At 42.5% G+C, this 16,409-nt stretch overlaps 1 protein-coding gene across 3 annotated transcripts; it reads right to left on the bottom strand.

Moving 5' to 3' along the window:
- Positions 1 to 12,036: 12,036 nt before the first annotated feature.
- Positions 12,037 to 16,404, bottom strand: LOC115111518 (coiled-coil domain-containing protein 157). Of its 3 annotated transcripts, none has more exons than XM_029637647.2 (10): positions 15,972 to 16,404; positions 15,714 to 15,870; positions 14,876 to 15,623; positions 14,660 to 14,737; positions 14,375 to 14,544; positions 14,030 to 14,206; positions 13,687 to 13,855; positions 13,310 to 13,461; positions 13,013 to 13,110; positions 12,037 to 12,842 (listed from the first exon to the last, which is right to left on the bottom strand). In XM_029637647.2, the coding sequence occupies exons 1-10, from the start codon at positions 16,217 to 16,219 to the stop codon at positions 12,587 to 12,589; spliced, it is 2,253 nt and encodes a 750-aa protein (XP_029493507.1). In that variant the 5' UTR covers positions 16,220 to 16,404; the 3' UTR covers positions 12,037 to 12,586. The 3 variants fall into 3 exon arrangements, with proteins under 3 accessions (XP_029493507.1, XP_029493508.1, XP_029493509.1); XM_029637648.2 differs by having other exon boundaries at positions 13,687 to 13,834; XM_029637649.2 differs by having other exon boundaries at positions 12,716 to 12,838.
- Positions 16,405 to 16,409: the final 5 nt, after the last annotated feature.

The following is a 16,409-nucleotide window of genomic DNA, read 5'->3' as shown; positions in this document are numbered from 1 at the left end:
CATGGACACACATGCTTTGTTTAAAGCCAGTGGCAGATCATTGGTAAAAATAGAAAAGAGTAGAGGGACTAGAGAGCTGCCCTGCGGTACACCACATTTTACATGTTTGACATTAGAGACGCTTCCATTAAAGAAAACCCTTTGAGTTCTATTAGATAGATAGCTCTGAATCCCCGATATAGCAGAGGTTGAAAAGCCATAGCACTTAAGTTCTCAACAACAGGTTATGGTCAATAATATCAAAGGCTGCACTGAAATTGAACAGTACAGCTCCCACAAACTTCTTATTATCAATTTCTTTTAACCAATTATCAGTCATTTGTGTCAGTGCAGTACATGTTGAGTGCCCTTCTCTATAAGAATGCTGAGAGCTATTTCTAAGAGCTATACCAACTGAAACTGATGTCCCGGGAATCAAGGCTGCTGATAGGCTGAATAGGGTGTGGTGATAAGTGTTTGGTGTGACCTTGACCAATAAGACACTAAGAAAAGGTGGGGTCCTCTGAATAGGCACCCGATACAATTGCAATCAGTCGATATAATCGACAACTATCATCAGAAATCAAGCGATATGAATCAGACAGAGGGGCGCCGCCTGACCCACTAGTTGGTCAGAAGTTTCAAATCATGGTGTAAATGTACTATAGATCGAATAGCACTCAAGAAATGTTCCTCCCAACTATGGATCATATTAGCGGGCTATCCAACACCTAAAAGAAACACTCTTGTCCACTTATCCTCGCCTTATATCTTTGGGGGAATCCCCATTGCCATCTTGGGAAGCGGTCCAAATGATTAGCCAAGCAAGGGAAGTTTGCAACTTAAGCCCTCCCCCCCTCGTTTTTAGTCAAGTTTGCAAGTGTACAATTATGTTCACTCTGGACCTGAAACTACCCATAATTCAATTTGCGACAATTGTACATCCGCTAAGAAAATTCTGCGAAAACTTCAAAACAAAATCAATGGAGAAGTCAACATAAAAGTCTAAGTAAAAACGAATGTAAACAAGTTAGAAATTGTGCTACTAATGCACATGACGGCACAAACACGTCTCGTAAAAGGTAAATATGTTTCTGTTTGGCTATCTTTTGGAAATAGTAGAAATAAAACATTTTCCTTTTTCAGTAGTTCCAGCTAGGCAGGCTAACGTTATTTAGCTAATTAGTTTGCTAGCTATCATAAAGTAGGTGTATATTAATAATTATATATTTAATATAAGTAGACATGCACTCATAGCCCATATAAAGCACCCACAAGCTACAGGTGGCTGAAAACACAATCATCGCGGGATGAACGAATGATGAATTTCCGGCCAATGGTGGTCCATTTAAAAATAATTCCTTACTCCCTCACCCCTTGCCCTGCAAGTGTATACTCGTCAAACATTATGATACGTCATCAGAAGTGTTCACTTAATTTGAGGCCTGATAGGATAGAGTGTGTCTTTTAAGTGTTTGGATTAAGGCTGAATATGTTATTTTTACCCCCTCATCCCTTGCGCTATCCACTTTCCCTCAGGGGAATCCTAGTAGAAACCGGATGTAGTTTGATTGCCATCTTAAGTGGAGGTCCAATTCACTAACGTTGCCCCCTCTGCCCTCAAAGTGAACAACTTTGGTCACTTGTGGGGTTGATATGACCCACAATTCAATGCAAACTGTAGTTACATGTCAAATTCTGGTGGCGGTGAAATGTCAAATGTAATCAACAATGCTGCATTTTCGGCATGTCAGAAAAAGTATGAATCTAGCTTGCTAAAATAAATATATATATAAACTTAACATGTGTAAATATTTGTATGAACATAACAAGATTCAACAACTGAGACATAAACTGAACAAGTTCCACAGATGTGTGACTAACAGAAATTAAATAATGTGTCCCTGAACAAAGGGGGGTGGTCAAAATCTCAAAATCAAAAGTAACAGTCCGTATCTGGTGTGGCCACCAGTTGCATTAAGTACTGAAGTGCATCTACTCCTCATGGACTGCACCAGATTTGCCAGTTCTTGCTCTGAGATGTTACCCCACTCTTCCACCAAGGCACCTGCAAGTTCCCAGACATTTCTTGGGGGAATGGCCATAGCCCTCACCCTCCGATCCAACAGGTCCCAGACGTGCTCAATGGGATTGAGATCCGGGCTCTTCGCTGGCCATGGCAGAACACTGACATTCCTGTCTTGCAGGAAATCACGCACAGAACGAGCAGTATGGCTGGTGGCATTGTCATGCTGGAGGGTCATGTCAGGATGAGCCTGTAGGAACGGTACCACATGAGGGAGGAGGATGTCTTCCCTGTAACGCACAGCGTTAAGATTGCCTGCAATGACAACAAGCTATGTCCAATGATGCTATTAATCCATTCTACACCGCCTGAGGATGTGTTTGATGGGGTGGTCAGAACTACTTTTGTGGACACCATCAAGGCCTCTGTAGCCGCACTTTTAGACGTGGTGATTGGAGAGTATATAAGAGAAAACTGCATCGGTTGTGAGATCAATCACCCCAGCCAACGATGACATCTGTGTTTATACGACCCCCCAGGATACTACTTCTTCAACCATTTTGAGGAGTTGGTGAAAAGACTGTGGTCCAGCCGGTTTATACCTTTGATGGTCAGAGCCCTAGAGTCTAATGGTCTTATGCCGTCTATTCGAGTTTACGGGGTAACCGAGGCTTTCCTACATGAACTGAAGGAGGCGATCAACATTCACGAGAAACTCAAAGATATCCGGCACACCCTGGTGGATGACAACAAATACAAGGAAGCTGATGTGGTGACTTTCTGGCTCAGTAAACCGCAAGAGACAGAGTAACAATACATATTTTTTATTTAGATGTAAAGCAATGGGTAACGATATGCATACAATGTTAGAGAGAATAAATACATTTTTTCTTTTGAGAGAACTTACAAATGTTATGCAGCAAATAATTGAAAATAAATTGAACAATGTATCGTTCTACACACCACACAATACCTGGGCTAATGTAGAGCGTGTGCTAAAAATGGAGCAAATCATGAATCATGTACGACATACGGGCGAGAGCCTACAATGGACACAACTGGTATCCCGTCTTGTGGATGATTCTGAAGAACTAGAAATAACCTTGGCTAAGATTTTACTTTATTTGTTTGAAACACTGTTTAATTGTAACATGTATCATATTTGTTGTTTATATACTTATATAATGGATGTGTGTGTTTTAAAAATTGAGCGACACAAGCCTGTAAATCTAAACTAAATATACAGGGTGTTGCATGCTTGGATCGCTGAGAAAATGGGGTATCCTGCTACAAATCCTGAATTGTCTGTATTCATATACTTGATGTTTGCAAAAATAAAAATTCTAAATGAAAATGAAATTATTAAAAAATATATTTTTTAACCCTTTTCTCCCCAATTTCGTGGTATCCAATTGTTAGTAATTACTACCTTGTCTCATCGATACAATTCCCGTACGGGCTCGGGAGAGACGAAGGTCGAAAGCCATGCACAACACCACCAAGCCGCACTGCTTCTTAATGTGGAGATAGCCCAACCCTCTCTGCCCTTACAGACAACGGTCCTATAGAGTGTTTCTTCTTAACCCAACATTCAATAGAGAGGTCCAGTTATGTGGAGATAGCCCCACTCTCTGCCCTTACAGACAACGGTCCTATAGAGTGTTTCTCCTTAACCCAACATTCAATAGAGAGGTCCAGTTATGTGGAGATAGCCCCACTCTCTGCCATTACAGACAACAGTCCTATAGAGTGTTTCTCCTTAACCCAACATTCAGTAGAGAGGTCCAGTTATGTGGAGATAGCCCCCCTCTCTGCCATTACAGACAACAGTCCTATAGAATTATTCATACCAGGCCACGGTGACGACTATTTGGACCTCAACAACACCTTATTGCCTTTATGTCTCAAAGTGACCAAAAGAGATGGTACTAATATTGCAAACGATGCCAAAGTGAGTCTCATTAATTACCCCTTGGTGACCATCTTCTCCCAAGTGGATGTGACTTTGGGGTAACGCCTTATCAGTTAAAGCAGTGCCACCTACCCTTATAGGGCCATCCTGGAATGTTTACTAAACTACTCCGAAACACTCTCAAGACACAATTCAGCGCCGGGCTGTTTAGCAAGGATACTGCAGGAGTCTCTATGGAATCGATAGACCCTTCCACCGGTGCAAACAAAGGACTGGAGGCACGTGCTCGCTACTGTGCCGAATCTCGAGAGTTTCATCTGCTAGGGCAGATGAACGTTTACTCTTAAATTCGGTTGATTTAAGATTAAAATTAACCAGGGCCAAGGATGAGTTTTGTCTGATGTCTGCCCAAGACGGTGACTTCGGCCGTTTGTCTGGGTCATTCACAGGCTTTGATGAAAGGAAATGCCCTTTACCCTTTACAAAGAATTACCATGAAAACCTTTAGCATACCGGTGGGTAGTAGAATCTGTATTCAAGAAAACCTTTTTCTAGGCCCTTTACCCCGCTACATGGTTATAGGCTTGGTTGATCACACCTCTAATACGGGTAGCTTACATTTTAAAAAACTGTAATTTTCAACACTTCAATGCAGAGTATGTAGCTCTCTGTCAGGACGGACTTCAGGTCCCTGCCTAGGGGTTCCAACCACAATTTAATAACAACATATCTGTGCGAGAATTTTACAATCTATTCCTGGCTACTGGGAGGCATCTAAAAGATCTCTCTTTACCTATTGACAGAAATGATTTTGCAGAGGGTTACACATTGTATGCTTTCAATTTATCACCTGATGATGACACCTCAGGAAATCTTTCAGTGGTGTCCCAAGGTAACCTCAGGCTGGAAATACGTTTCCGTACACCTTTAGCCTGCACAGTTAGCATGATTGTTTATGCATGCTCTGATTCAATCTTGGAAGTGAATGCCCGAAGACAAGTCTTAGTGGATTATTATTGAGGATTATTGAGCAAAGACATGAATACCCAAGAGCTAGAAGGGCTCATGAGCCGCTTGATTGGAAAACAATTTTGTGGAGTGTTGGCTTGTGATGAATTACCTGTTGAGAAATGGCCATGTTTTTTTGTCAATACCCATCCTAAACACATGCCGGGTGAACATTGGCAAACTGTGACATTAGAAGACGAAGGAGGAATAAAAATATCAACTTTTTTTATTCCTACGGCTTTCACATCCCCCCAGATTTTCACATTTCACCAAATCTATTTTTCTGTTTTTGACCAAAAATGGTTCAAAGATCTACTACAGCATCAAACAAGTACAAGATAACCTTTCCACTACATGTGGTCAACGCTGTGTATTCTACCTATACCAAAGAGCCCTTGGAGTTTATTTTGAAGATGTTATGTCTCTTTATAATGATGATTTAAGAAGTAATGATAGCGTTGTAGCTTGTTTTGTTAGAAAGTATCAAAAGTGTTCAAGTATGTGTCCTTTAAGCTCATGTTAAATGTTTCAAGAATGTCACATATTTTATCAAATAAAGTTTATTGAATTGAATCATAGTCATTCAAAAGTTATTCAAAAGTCTAACCCCCCTGAGAGATCAGATTAGGAAAAGGTCCGGAGACATCGTTCAGGGGGGTAAATGAGTTATCATCATTCATTTTATAGGGGTGCGGGTTGTTGGGACATCTTTAGGGGTGCTGTATCTTGTAGAAGGTTTTTGTTTTATGAATCCGTTGATGAAGCTTATAATTGGGTACACCCGAGAGGGGAATGTTGAGGATTGCCAGGGCCTTAAGAAACTGACGCCACCCAGGTCTTCTGTCATCAGCAACCTTGTGGGCTGCTGTGGTACTTTTAAGCAAGTCCATCATTATGTGAACCCTTGACAACATCGCCCTGAAAGATAAACTCTCCTTTGTCATTCCAAGTAGCGGCCCCCTTTGAGTCTTTTATCTTGTTCATAATGTATATAACATTTTTCCTGTGAGGGACAGGAACATGTGTCAACATGACATGCATAACGTTATCTTCAACAGGCATTTGATCTTCAGCCGGTAAGATCGCAGGTACAGGCATTACAGGGGCTTGGCTCTCTCTTGGAGCGTCATCTTTTAAATGGGAAAGCGATAAATAGTTGGTCTCTCTCTCACCTTGTTTTACCAAGGCAAAAAAACTTTGCAAGAGGTTTGTGTATTTTTGGACCTTATCATAGACGTTCAATTCTTTTCAGTTCAAAATATCCTTCATGGCCGTATCCAAATCATTTCCCGCTGTTTGTCTGATATTTTCAGGACCCTGTAAATGCAGGGAAACTTAAATCCGTTTGACCAAATTTCTATCAGCATGTTAAATGTGCAACCAGAGGCAAAAACACTCTGGACCACCTTTACTCCACACACAGAGACGCGTACAAAGATCTCCCTCACTCTCCATTTGGCAAATCTGATCATGATTATGTCCTCTTGATTCCTGCTTACAAACAAAAACTAAAGCAGGAAGTACCCGTGACTATGTCAACAAAAAAAGTGGTCAGATGAAGCAGATGCTAAGCTACAGGACTGTTTTGCAAGCACAGACTGGAATATGTTCCAGCATTCTTCTGATGGCATTCAGGAGTACACCACATCAGTCACTGGATTTATCAATAAGTGCATCGATGACGTCGTCCCCACAGTGGCCGTACGTACATACCCCAACCAGAAGCCATGGATTACAGGCAACATCCGCACTGAACTAAAGGACAGAGCTGCCGCTTTCAAGGAGCGGGACTCTAACCCGGAAGCTTGTAAGAAATCACCCTATGCCCTCTGACACACCATTTAACAGGCAAAGCATCAATACAGGACAAATATCGAATCATACTACACCGGCTCCGATGCTCGTCAAATGTGGCAGGGCTTGCAAACTATTACAGACGACAAAGGGAAGCACAGACGAGAGCTGCCCAGTGACACGAGCCTACCAGACAAGCTAAATTACTTCTATGCTTGCTTCGAGGCAAGTAACACTGAAACATGCATGAGAGCACCAGAGTGCCAAGTCTAGTTCCAAGTGGCTTCTAAACAGCTTTTATCCCCAGGCCATAATACTGCTGAACATCTAATCAAATGGCTACCCAGACTACTTGCATTGCCCCCTCCCCCTTTTACGCTGCTGCTACTCTCTGTTATTATCTATGCATAAGTTAACTCTACCCACATGTATATATTACCTCAATTACCTCAACTAACCGGTGCCTTTGCACATTGCACTCTGCACCGGTACCCCCTGTATATAGCCTCGCTATTGTTATTTTACTGCTGCTCTTTAATTATTTGTTATTTTATTTCTTATTTTTTAGGTATTTTTTCTTAAAACTCTATTGTTGGTTAAGGGCTTGTAAGTAAGCATTTCACATACATTCGACACACGTGACAAATAAAATTTGATTTGATTTACCATAAATGCCTGATTGGTGGAGTGCTGCAGAGATGATTGTCCTTCTGGAAGGTTCTCCCATCTCCACAGAGGAACTCTGGAGCTCTGTCAGAGTGACCATCGGGTTCTTGGTCAACTCCCTGACCAAGGCCCTTCACCCCCGATTGCTCAGTTTGGCCGGGCAGCCAGCTCTAGGAAAAGTCTTGGTGGTTCCAAACTTCTTCCATTTAAGAATGATGGCGGCCATTGTGTTCTTGGGGACGTTCTATGCTGCAGTTTTGTTTTGGTACCCTTCCCCAGATCTGTGCCTCGACACAGTTCTGTCTCGGAGCTCTACAGACAATTCCTTTTATCTCGTGGCTTGGTTTTTGCTCTGACATCACAGTGCCATCCGTTTTGTCACCAAAGCCCCATATACTACCCACTGCTGCGACCTGTGTGCTCTTGTTGGCTGGCCCTTGCTTCATATTCGTTGCCAAACCCACTGGCTCCAGGTCATCTATAAGTCTTTTCTAGGTAAAGCCCTGCCTTATCTCAGCTCACTGGTCACCATAGCAGCACCCACCCGTAGCACGCGCTCCAGCAGGTATATTTCACTTGTCACCCCCAAAGCCTATTCCTCCTTTGGCCGCCATTCCTTCCAGTTCTGGGCAGCCAATGACTAGAACGAATTGCAAAAATCACTGAAGCTGGAGACTCATATCTCCCTCACTAACTTTAAGCATCAGCTGTCAAAGCAGCTCACAGATCATTGCACCTGTACATAGTCCATCTGTAAATAGCCCATCCAACTACCTCATCCCCATATTGTTATTTATTATTTTGCTCCTTTGCACTCCAGTATCTCTACCTGCACATTAATCTTCTGCACATCTATCACTCCAGTGTTTAATTGCTAATTTGTAATTACTTCGCCACTTCGGCCTATTTATTGCCTTACCTCCCTAATCTTACCTCATTTGCACACTGTATATAGATTGTTTTCTATTGTGTCTTGACGGTACGTTTGTTTATTCCATGTGTAACTCTGTGTTGTTGTTTGTCTCGCACTGCTTTACTTTATCTTGGCCAGGTCGCAGTTGTGAATGAGAACTTGTTCTCAACTGGCCTACCTGGTTAAATAAAGGTGAAATAAAAATATATATATGTAGACAGGTGTGTGAGTCCAAATCATGTCCAATCTATTGAATTTACCACAGGACTCCAAACAAGTTGTAGAAACATCTCAAGGATGATCAATGGAAACAGGATGCACCTGAGCTCAATTTCGAATCTTATTGCAAAGGGTCTGAATACTTATGTAAATAAGGTATATGTTTTTTATTTTTTATTATTTGAAAAAAATTCTAAACCTGATTTTGCTTAGTCTTTATGGGGTAATGTGTGTAGATTGATGAGAATTTATATTAATTTAATCCATTTTAGAATAAGGCTGTAACGTAACAAAATGTGGAAACTACCAAAGGGGTCTGAATACTTTCCGAATGCACTGTATGCACCACACATGCTGCAAGACAAACACAGAGTTCCTTCAGAAAGTATTCACACCCCTTGATTTTTTCCCCACCTTTTGTTGTGTTATAGCCTTAATGTGTCACATCTTTTAATGTTTTCTCACTATTATTGCTTTACCTTCCAAACTCAATATATCTGTTTCGCTACCCCCTTGTGGATAATTATGCTATGTGCGTTTGGGAGTTGTCAGCAAGTGCACATTTGTGAACCCAACAGTGTTGGAGAAGCTACTCTGAAAATACAGTTCATCAAGCTACCAATAACTTATTCCAGTGTGAAGTAAATCTACACCAAAGCTACCCTTTAGAAAAATATAGTTTACCTAACTAAAGTTTCTTTGAAAAATAGTTAACAACATCCAAACTACTTTGATACATTATCATATCTAAATCTAAAATGTCATAGACTGCAAATTGCAAGAATAGATAACTCTAGTCACAATACTAACCCAAGGAAAAAAAGGAAGGTTGTACAGAATAAAACTATTCCAAGACATGTTTGCAACAATCCTGTTTGCAACAAGGCACTAAAGTAATCCTGCAAAACATTTGGCAAAGCAATTCACTTTTCATCCTGAATACAACGTGTTATGTTTGGGTCAAATTCAATACAACACATTACTAATTACCACTCTCCATATTTTCAAGCATACTGGTGACTGCATCATGTTATGAGTATGCTTGTAATCGTTAAGGACTGGGGAGTTCTTCAGGATAAAAGGAAACGGAATGGAGCTTAGCACAGGCAAAATCCTAGATGAAAACCTGGTTCAGTCTGCTTTCCACTAGACACTGAGAAATGAATTTCAGCAGGACAATAACCAAAAACACAAGATCAAATCTACACTGGAGTTGCTTAACAAGGCAGTGAATGTTCTTGAGTGGCCGAGTTACAGTTGTGACTTAAATCTACTTGAAAATCTATGGCATGACCTGAAAATGGTTATTTAGCAAAGATCAACAACCAATTTGACAGAGCTTAAAGAATTTAGAAAATAATAATGGGCAAATGTTCCACAATTCAGGTGCGGACAGCTCTTAGAGACTTACCCATAAAGACTCACAGCCAGTGGCGACCTGTCATTCATGGCATGTGAGGCAGAGCTTTTTTTTAGTTGCCTGTTTTGCATGTGATTTTGGCATTAATACGTGTCACATATCAGTTTGCAAACTATTTAAAAAACAACATTGAGTTAATTAAAGCCGAATACAAACATGGTCTCTTTTTTGCTTTCTTGAGTAAGGCAGCTCCAAAATGCAGGTTTCAGCCTAGCTCAGCGCTTTCTGTGGTGGTGGGGCAGCCAGCGTTATCTAGTTGCGCCGTGATTGGCTCAGAGTTCTGTCACTCATGGGGAAACTACGTCACCCGAAAATCTACTGGGAGAGCTCGACAAGTCAAGTCCCTTGGGTGCTGCCATAGCGTTACATTAGAAGTTCCCATCCAAGAAGGCTCAAGGTCATTGGCCACAGATCAAATTACATCAAATCACGTTATATCTACAGTAACTTTGATTGAACTGATCATGTCAACATCATACTTTCAACTGCATACTTTCATTCTCCATCTGAGGATATGATGGAGCCAAGTGACTTGGTGTATAGAGAGAAGAGGCCTAGAAGCAAGTCCTGTGGGACACGAGTAGTGAGAAGACGTGGTGCAGACACAGATCCTCTGCGCGTCAACTGCTATGAGCAGCCTGCAGGTAGGATGCAATCCAAGAGTGTGCAGAGCCTGAGATGCCCAGCCCTGAGAGGGTGGAGAGGAGGATCAGATGGTTGATAGTGTCGAAGGCAGCACATAGATCTAGGATGAGAACAGAGGAGAGCCAGCATTGGCAGGGCGGAGAACCTCCGTGGCAACGAGAAGAGCAGTCTAGGTTGAGTGACCTGTCTTGACGCCTGACGGGTTAGGGTCAAGAAGATTGTTCTAAGAGAGATAGCGAGACATTTGGTCAGTGACAGCACGCTCAAATGTTTTGTAAAAAAGTGATACCGGCTTTAGAAGGCTTTATGGTGCTTTCAAGACAACTGAGAAATCAAAAAACGAAAACAAAATTTAATCATGACGTCAGTGATTTTCAGGTTGGAATGTCGGAGCTCCGAGTTTCCGACTTGGAATTCCGAGTTGGATGACCGTTCAAAAATATATCCCAGACGGAGCACGTATTTTTCCCAATCAGAGTTCCAATCAGGTAAACACACAGAGCCACACCAGGTTGTCACCATGACTTGTATTTTACCTAGGAGGCCTCTCCCTGTTTTAGACTGACAATTTTAAGATATTTAAAATTATTTTTGCAGGTTGTGCTTGAGCACATTCTTTATTCATGAGTTTAAATAATTTATGGGCTTTAATGGGCTTGTTATGCTCAGTTTATTATTGCTTTACCTTCCACACCAGATAACTGTTTCACTACCTCCTTGTGGATAATTGTGCTAAGTGCATTTGGGAGAAGTCAGCAAATACAAATGTGTGATTCAAACAGTGTTGGGGAAACTACTCTGAAAATATAGTTTACCAAGCTACCAATTACTTCACAATGGTATAAGTTAATCTACACTAAAGCTATCCTTTAGAAAAATATAGTTTACTTAACTATTTTTTCAAAGTAGCTGAATTATTGTAGTTAATCACATCAGTAATGTTAGTTAGTCATATCAGAGCTGTAGCTCCGCCCACCGGTGAAGTGGAGCAGAGCATGCTGGGCGATCTCCAGCTCAGAGATCAGCTCGAGAGTAGTCAAGTGAGAGAAAGTTTCAGCCATCCTTGTTTCTTCCCACCAGTTAGCTTTCAATGTGTTAGCCAAGGCCAGTGTGTGTCCTTGTTGACATACCCCCCACACACACTTTGGTTGAAGCAAGTTGCCAGATCACTAAGTGCCTTAGCCCATCCATACTACATACACTGTGCGGTGCAGTTTCGTGCCTGTGCATCTTCAGCGTTATTTAACCACCTCAACTGGAATCCTACCTGTCTGTCATCTGTGCCCTTACCTTCACACGGTAGCGAACACATAAAGTAAAACCTAACCTAAAGAATATACAGTCCACCAAGTCCTCACTTACAAGTTAACTACATCCAAACTACTTTGTGATAAATTATCATATCTAAATTTGAAATGTCATAGATGACAAATTGCAAGAACAGATCACTCTAGTCAGATGTTAACAGAATTTGTAATTTAGCCAATTAAACACAAACTGTGTTTCAAGTGAGAATTAGGAAGGGCTGATGCCGAAAAAGTAGAAAATTGTCTACTTCACCCATAGATTATTTTGCTAAAAAGTTGTGGGTAGTTCCAGTAGTTAGCTACAACGCTACATGGGGGAAAAAGTTAAATACTACTTAAAACACTGCCAAGATTAGAATTTAGTTCAACTACCACCAAGCTACTACAAAATGCACTACTCCCCAACACTGGATTCGGTGCAGAAAAATGATTAACACAACATTTCAAGAAATAAAAAACATGACACCACAGTTGTATTGTGTATGATTGCAAATTAATTAGTGACTTCAAGCCAGATCAATGTTGACAAAGATCCTGAACTCTACAGCTTAGCTGTATTGTTTCTCTGCCCAAATCATCTGTGTCTTATCACAGTCTCCTTATGGAGATGCCTGACATACACTTTAAACAACAGTCTCTTTCAGCATTGTTATGCTCCAAAAATTGTCACCATGAGGTTGATCACCAAGTGCTGGATTCACTTCTTCCTCTGGTGCATGCAAACAGAGCGGGTTCTGGATGCCTGGCGTATCCTTGTGTAGGTTCTGGCTGCACTGGTGTCTGGGGAGAGCCGGAGGGTCTGCTGGTGCACCAGAGATGTAGTGGAGGTGGCAGAGAGTGACGAGGTAGCGGTGGACAAGTGATCCCGAGGCCTCATCTCCATAGGGACGGCCCCCTCATCTGCTCCCTTCTTCCTCACTCCATGTTTCAACAATCCTGCACTGGAGGTCTGACTTGGATGGACAGAATGAGAGAACAGATGAAGAGTCTGTCAGGATGTATTTATGAAAACACTACTAGAATTAATAATACACCTTACATGCTAAGGTAGGATTCCATTTTTGTTGTCCCTGTATTATCTGCAAACATAAATGGATATGTTCTTTATGTGGTGTTGACTTACAAAGGGCTGTGTTGTACATAGTGGGTGGGTTTTAGCTGGCTCTCGCTGGGTGTGTCAGGCAGAGACTGGGTGAATCCACAGCTGCTGGGGCAGGTAATCTGTAGAGATTGCAATGTGTTTAATGTTTACAACTGCCCTTATCATTGTTCAAATCAAATCAGGTGTATTCAATGGATCACAACATGCAGTAGTTCTCCAGCAGCAGTTTTGAAGTATTAGCCCCTTAGCCCCTTTCATCAGTTTCCACGGTCAACACACTTTACACTAAAGGAGTAGAACTGTCCCCTGGACTCCTACCTTGGACTCCACCATGGAGGCCCCTAGTTGGGCTCTATCCCTCAGTTTCACCAGGCTACTGTGCATGGTGCTATTCTCCTGCTCCAGAACCCTAATCCGAACATAGTTAGCCTGTAACTGTTGCTCCATATCCCCCAACACATCCCCTGTGCCTGAGACAGAGTCAAGTCTTAGATTAGAATATGCACAGAGCTGTGACAGGCAGCTTGACATGGTGATAGCATAGTCAACATACTGTAATTGTAACCAGGCCTGTGTGGTAACTATTCAAAACCAAATGTAAGTAAACCCACACTGGCAAACAATACAGAAGTCAACAAAGTCAACATGGTGGGTCAACACGGAAAACACTGGGTTATTTAGGGAAATGAGCGTACTCTGTGGAGATCCCTGAGGCAGGGGGTTGAGCTCCGGGAACGCCACCAGCAGCCTCTCCCTCTGGGCTAACTCCTGTACCTCTCCTCTCAACTGATTCACACTGTCTTTCAGCTCACTCACGTGACTCTCCAGTCTCTGCTTCTCCTGCTGAAGCTCAGAACACAAGGCCTCAGGGAATGCAGAGGCAAGGCAGTTAGTTATACACAAATGATTGTTCTTTGGAAATTAAATAAGGTAATATATATGCTATGCTGAAATATGTATCTGCCCAATGTATGCAAGCAGCACTATAAAATTAACTATATGAAACATTGCATTGCGGGCTGTCAGGTATTAATATACCTGTTCTTGGGTGAGCTGGGTTTCAAGTTGGTCCTTCTCCTCTGAGATGTGTGTCAGTCGTTCTTGTAGGTCTGTCTGTCGGTCCTCACTCTTCCCCAACTGTTCCTGAAGCTCCTCACACTCCTGGTCCAGAGCATCCACTCGCTCCAGCAGAGACCTCTGCTTGGCCTGCAGTGACTGTTGAAGACACAGAGTGAGACTGTGCAGTAACAACTCACTCACTTAAAAGACACAAAGCATTGTTCTTAGATGAAGTCTTTAAAACATTTACTAGTACTGCCCCAGGTCTGGTTATCAAGACTGCCCCCATGAGTACCCAACTCCATACATGGTTGTTATACTGACCTCCTGTTGGCGACAAGCATTCTGGTACTTGGATTTCTCCTTGTCAAGTAAGAGCTGAGTAGTGGACAGTTGAGCCTCCAGCACTTGTGTCTTCTCCTCTAATTTACTCCGTGCCTCTTCCTCTGCCTGCATGGTCTTCACTTCCTGATGTAGCTCATCTCTCTCACACTCTGACAAAGAAAGGACAATGTTTCGCAGTTTTTCTGTTCACAACAATTAGATAACTTGGGCTCTCTCCTTCTGCTCCTAAAACATCAGACATGGGGTGGGGGTGTATGTCCTTACCAAGTTTGTGTAACCTTTCTTTTTGCAAACTAATCCCTGCCTTCAGTTTGAAGTTGCTATCCTCCAGGGACACGGTGCCTAAAAGGGACACATTTATATTGTGAATATGATGAAAGCACCTTTACTCTTGAAATGTTCTATTATTTTGTCGCCCTTCAAATATATTGTTGTCAGCAAGGTTTCCTCTCTGTCCTCACTTGTTGAGTACTACTGTACCTCTCCTTAGCTCCTCATGTTCTTCCTGCAGTCTCCTCTCTGTCTCCTCCCTGGATACCTGGGCCTCCTGCAGTTTTTGCTCCAGCTGTTTTTTGCCGGCTTGGTGTGTTGCCCTTTCACGCTTCAGTTCATCTTGTGCTCTACCCAGCTGAGCCCTGAACTCCTCCCGTTCCCTTTCCGCTGCCTGAAGGCTGTTTCTGAGAGGCTGCACTGTGGACCGCACCTCCAGCAGATGCTTACCCACCCGGCCCATGTCCCTGCGCTGCTCTATGGACCACTGGGACACATCTCCTGCAGTCAGACGGCCCTGCTCCAGGGTGTCATCCACAGCCACCAGAAGGCGCTGCAGAGAGGAGGGAAGGCCCTCACTCCGACACAGCTCCACAAGAGCATCACCAGTCTCCCTCAAACTGGACTGGACCTGAGCACAGGCATCACAGGGGACAAGGGATGACACTACTGTCTGGCAACTTACATTACGAGTGTCCGTGGATATAAGGGCAAGGCAGGAGGGGATGCTGCTTGCTGTTCTGTGAGTGGGACAGGAGAGGGAGCCATTTAATATTTTCTGTGGAGGACACAATGGAGTGCTTGCTGCTGTTCTTGAGGTACAGTGCTGAGACACTATTGATGGAGACTGTGGACAAAGATCACTTTTTGTGTTCAGAAGTGAGGATTCTGAAGAAAAAGTTGTATTTTCCTCACATTTTGGAGTTTTGATCACTTCTTGAATATCTTGCTTCATGCACTGAATAAGAGAGGGAAACAACATGGTCATAAGATATGCATTTAGCTATTGTATGTGAAAAATAAACACCAGGTGTGCTTTAAAACTCACCGCCCTCAGGTTGCCAACCTGGATCAAGTTATTCCAATAGTGTCTGACTACAAGGCCAATTGATACACATGGACCTTTTTGCTGAATGTGTTCTCTCTTCTGTCCTAACTTCAACTGCTCTGCGTGGGCATTGAAACTTTGCAGCAGGAGCAGCAATCTAGGGGAAATAAATGGATTACAGTCATGTATAATCATTTCCAACTATTCCCTATAGCCACATCAGATCTTTACAATAAGCCATAATGTACAATAACTTACCTGTCAATCACCAACTCCAGCAAAACAATATGTGAATGCTGATTGAATTCCTCTTCCCCATCAACAAAGTCGTATTGTTCCAATAGCGACACCAGGTCCAAATTGCAAGAAAGCTTATCTGGGAACTTCCATGAGGGGAATCGAACTGGGCCTGTCCGAGAGAAGACATCGAGAACAGCACCTTGAAGATCTATTAAATCTCTCCGGAGACTTTCAACGCAGTCCTGACGTCCTAAGAGATGTGTCATATTGACAAGCCTTAGTATCTTGCACTCTTTCTCTCATGGATTGTCTCAAGGCACTTGTTGTTGTTGTGCCTTCAGAAAGATGATGTGACAGAGAACAGTGCTGAGTTGGATGTTGTCACTTTATTTCCATAGCGACCTGGTAGTAGAACTGCAAATCCCACAATGCTTAGATGTGTTTCCGGAAGTAAAA

Source organism: Oncorhynchus nerka, linkage group LG27, assembly GCF_034236695.1.
Source record: "Oncorhynchus nerka isolate Pitt River linkage group LG27, Oner_Uvic_2.0, whole genome shotgun sequence".
NCBI classification, from domain to species: domain Eukaryota; kingdom Metazoa; phylum Chordata; class Actinopteri; order Salmoniformes; family Salmonidae; genus Oncorhynchus; species Oncorhynchus nerka.
Note: the sequence above shows the minus strand (reverse complement) of the source record. Positions and strands in the feature narration are given on the sequence as shown.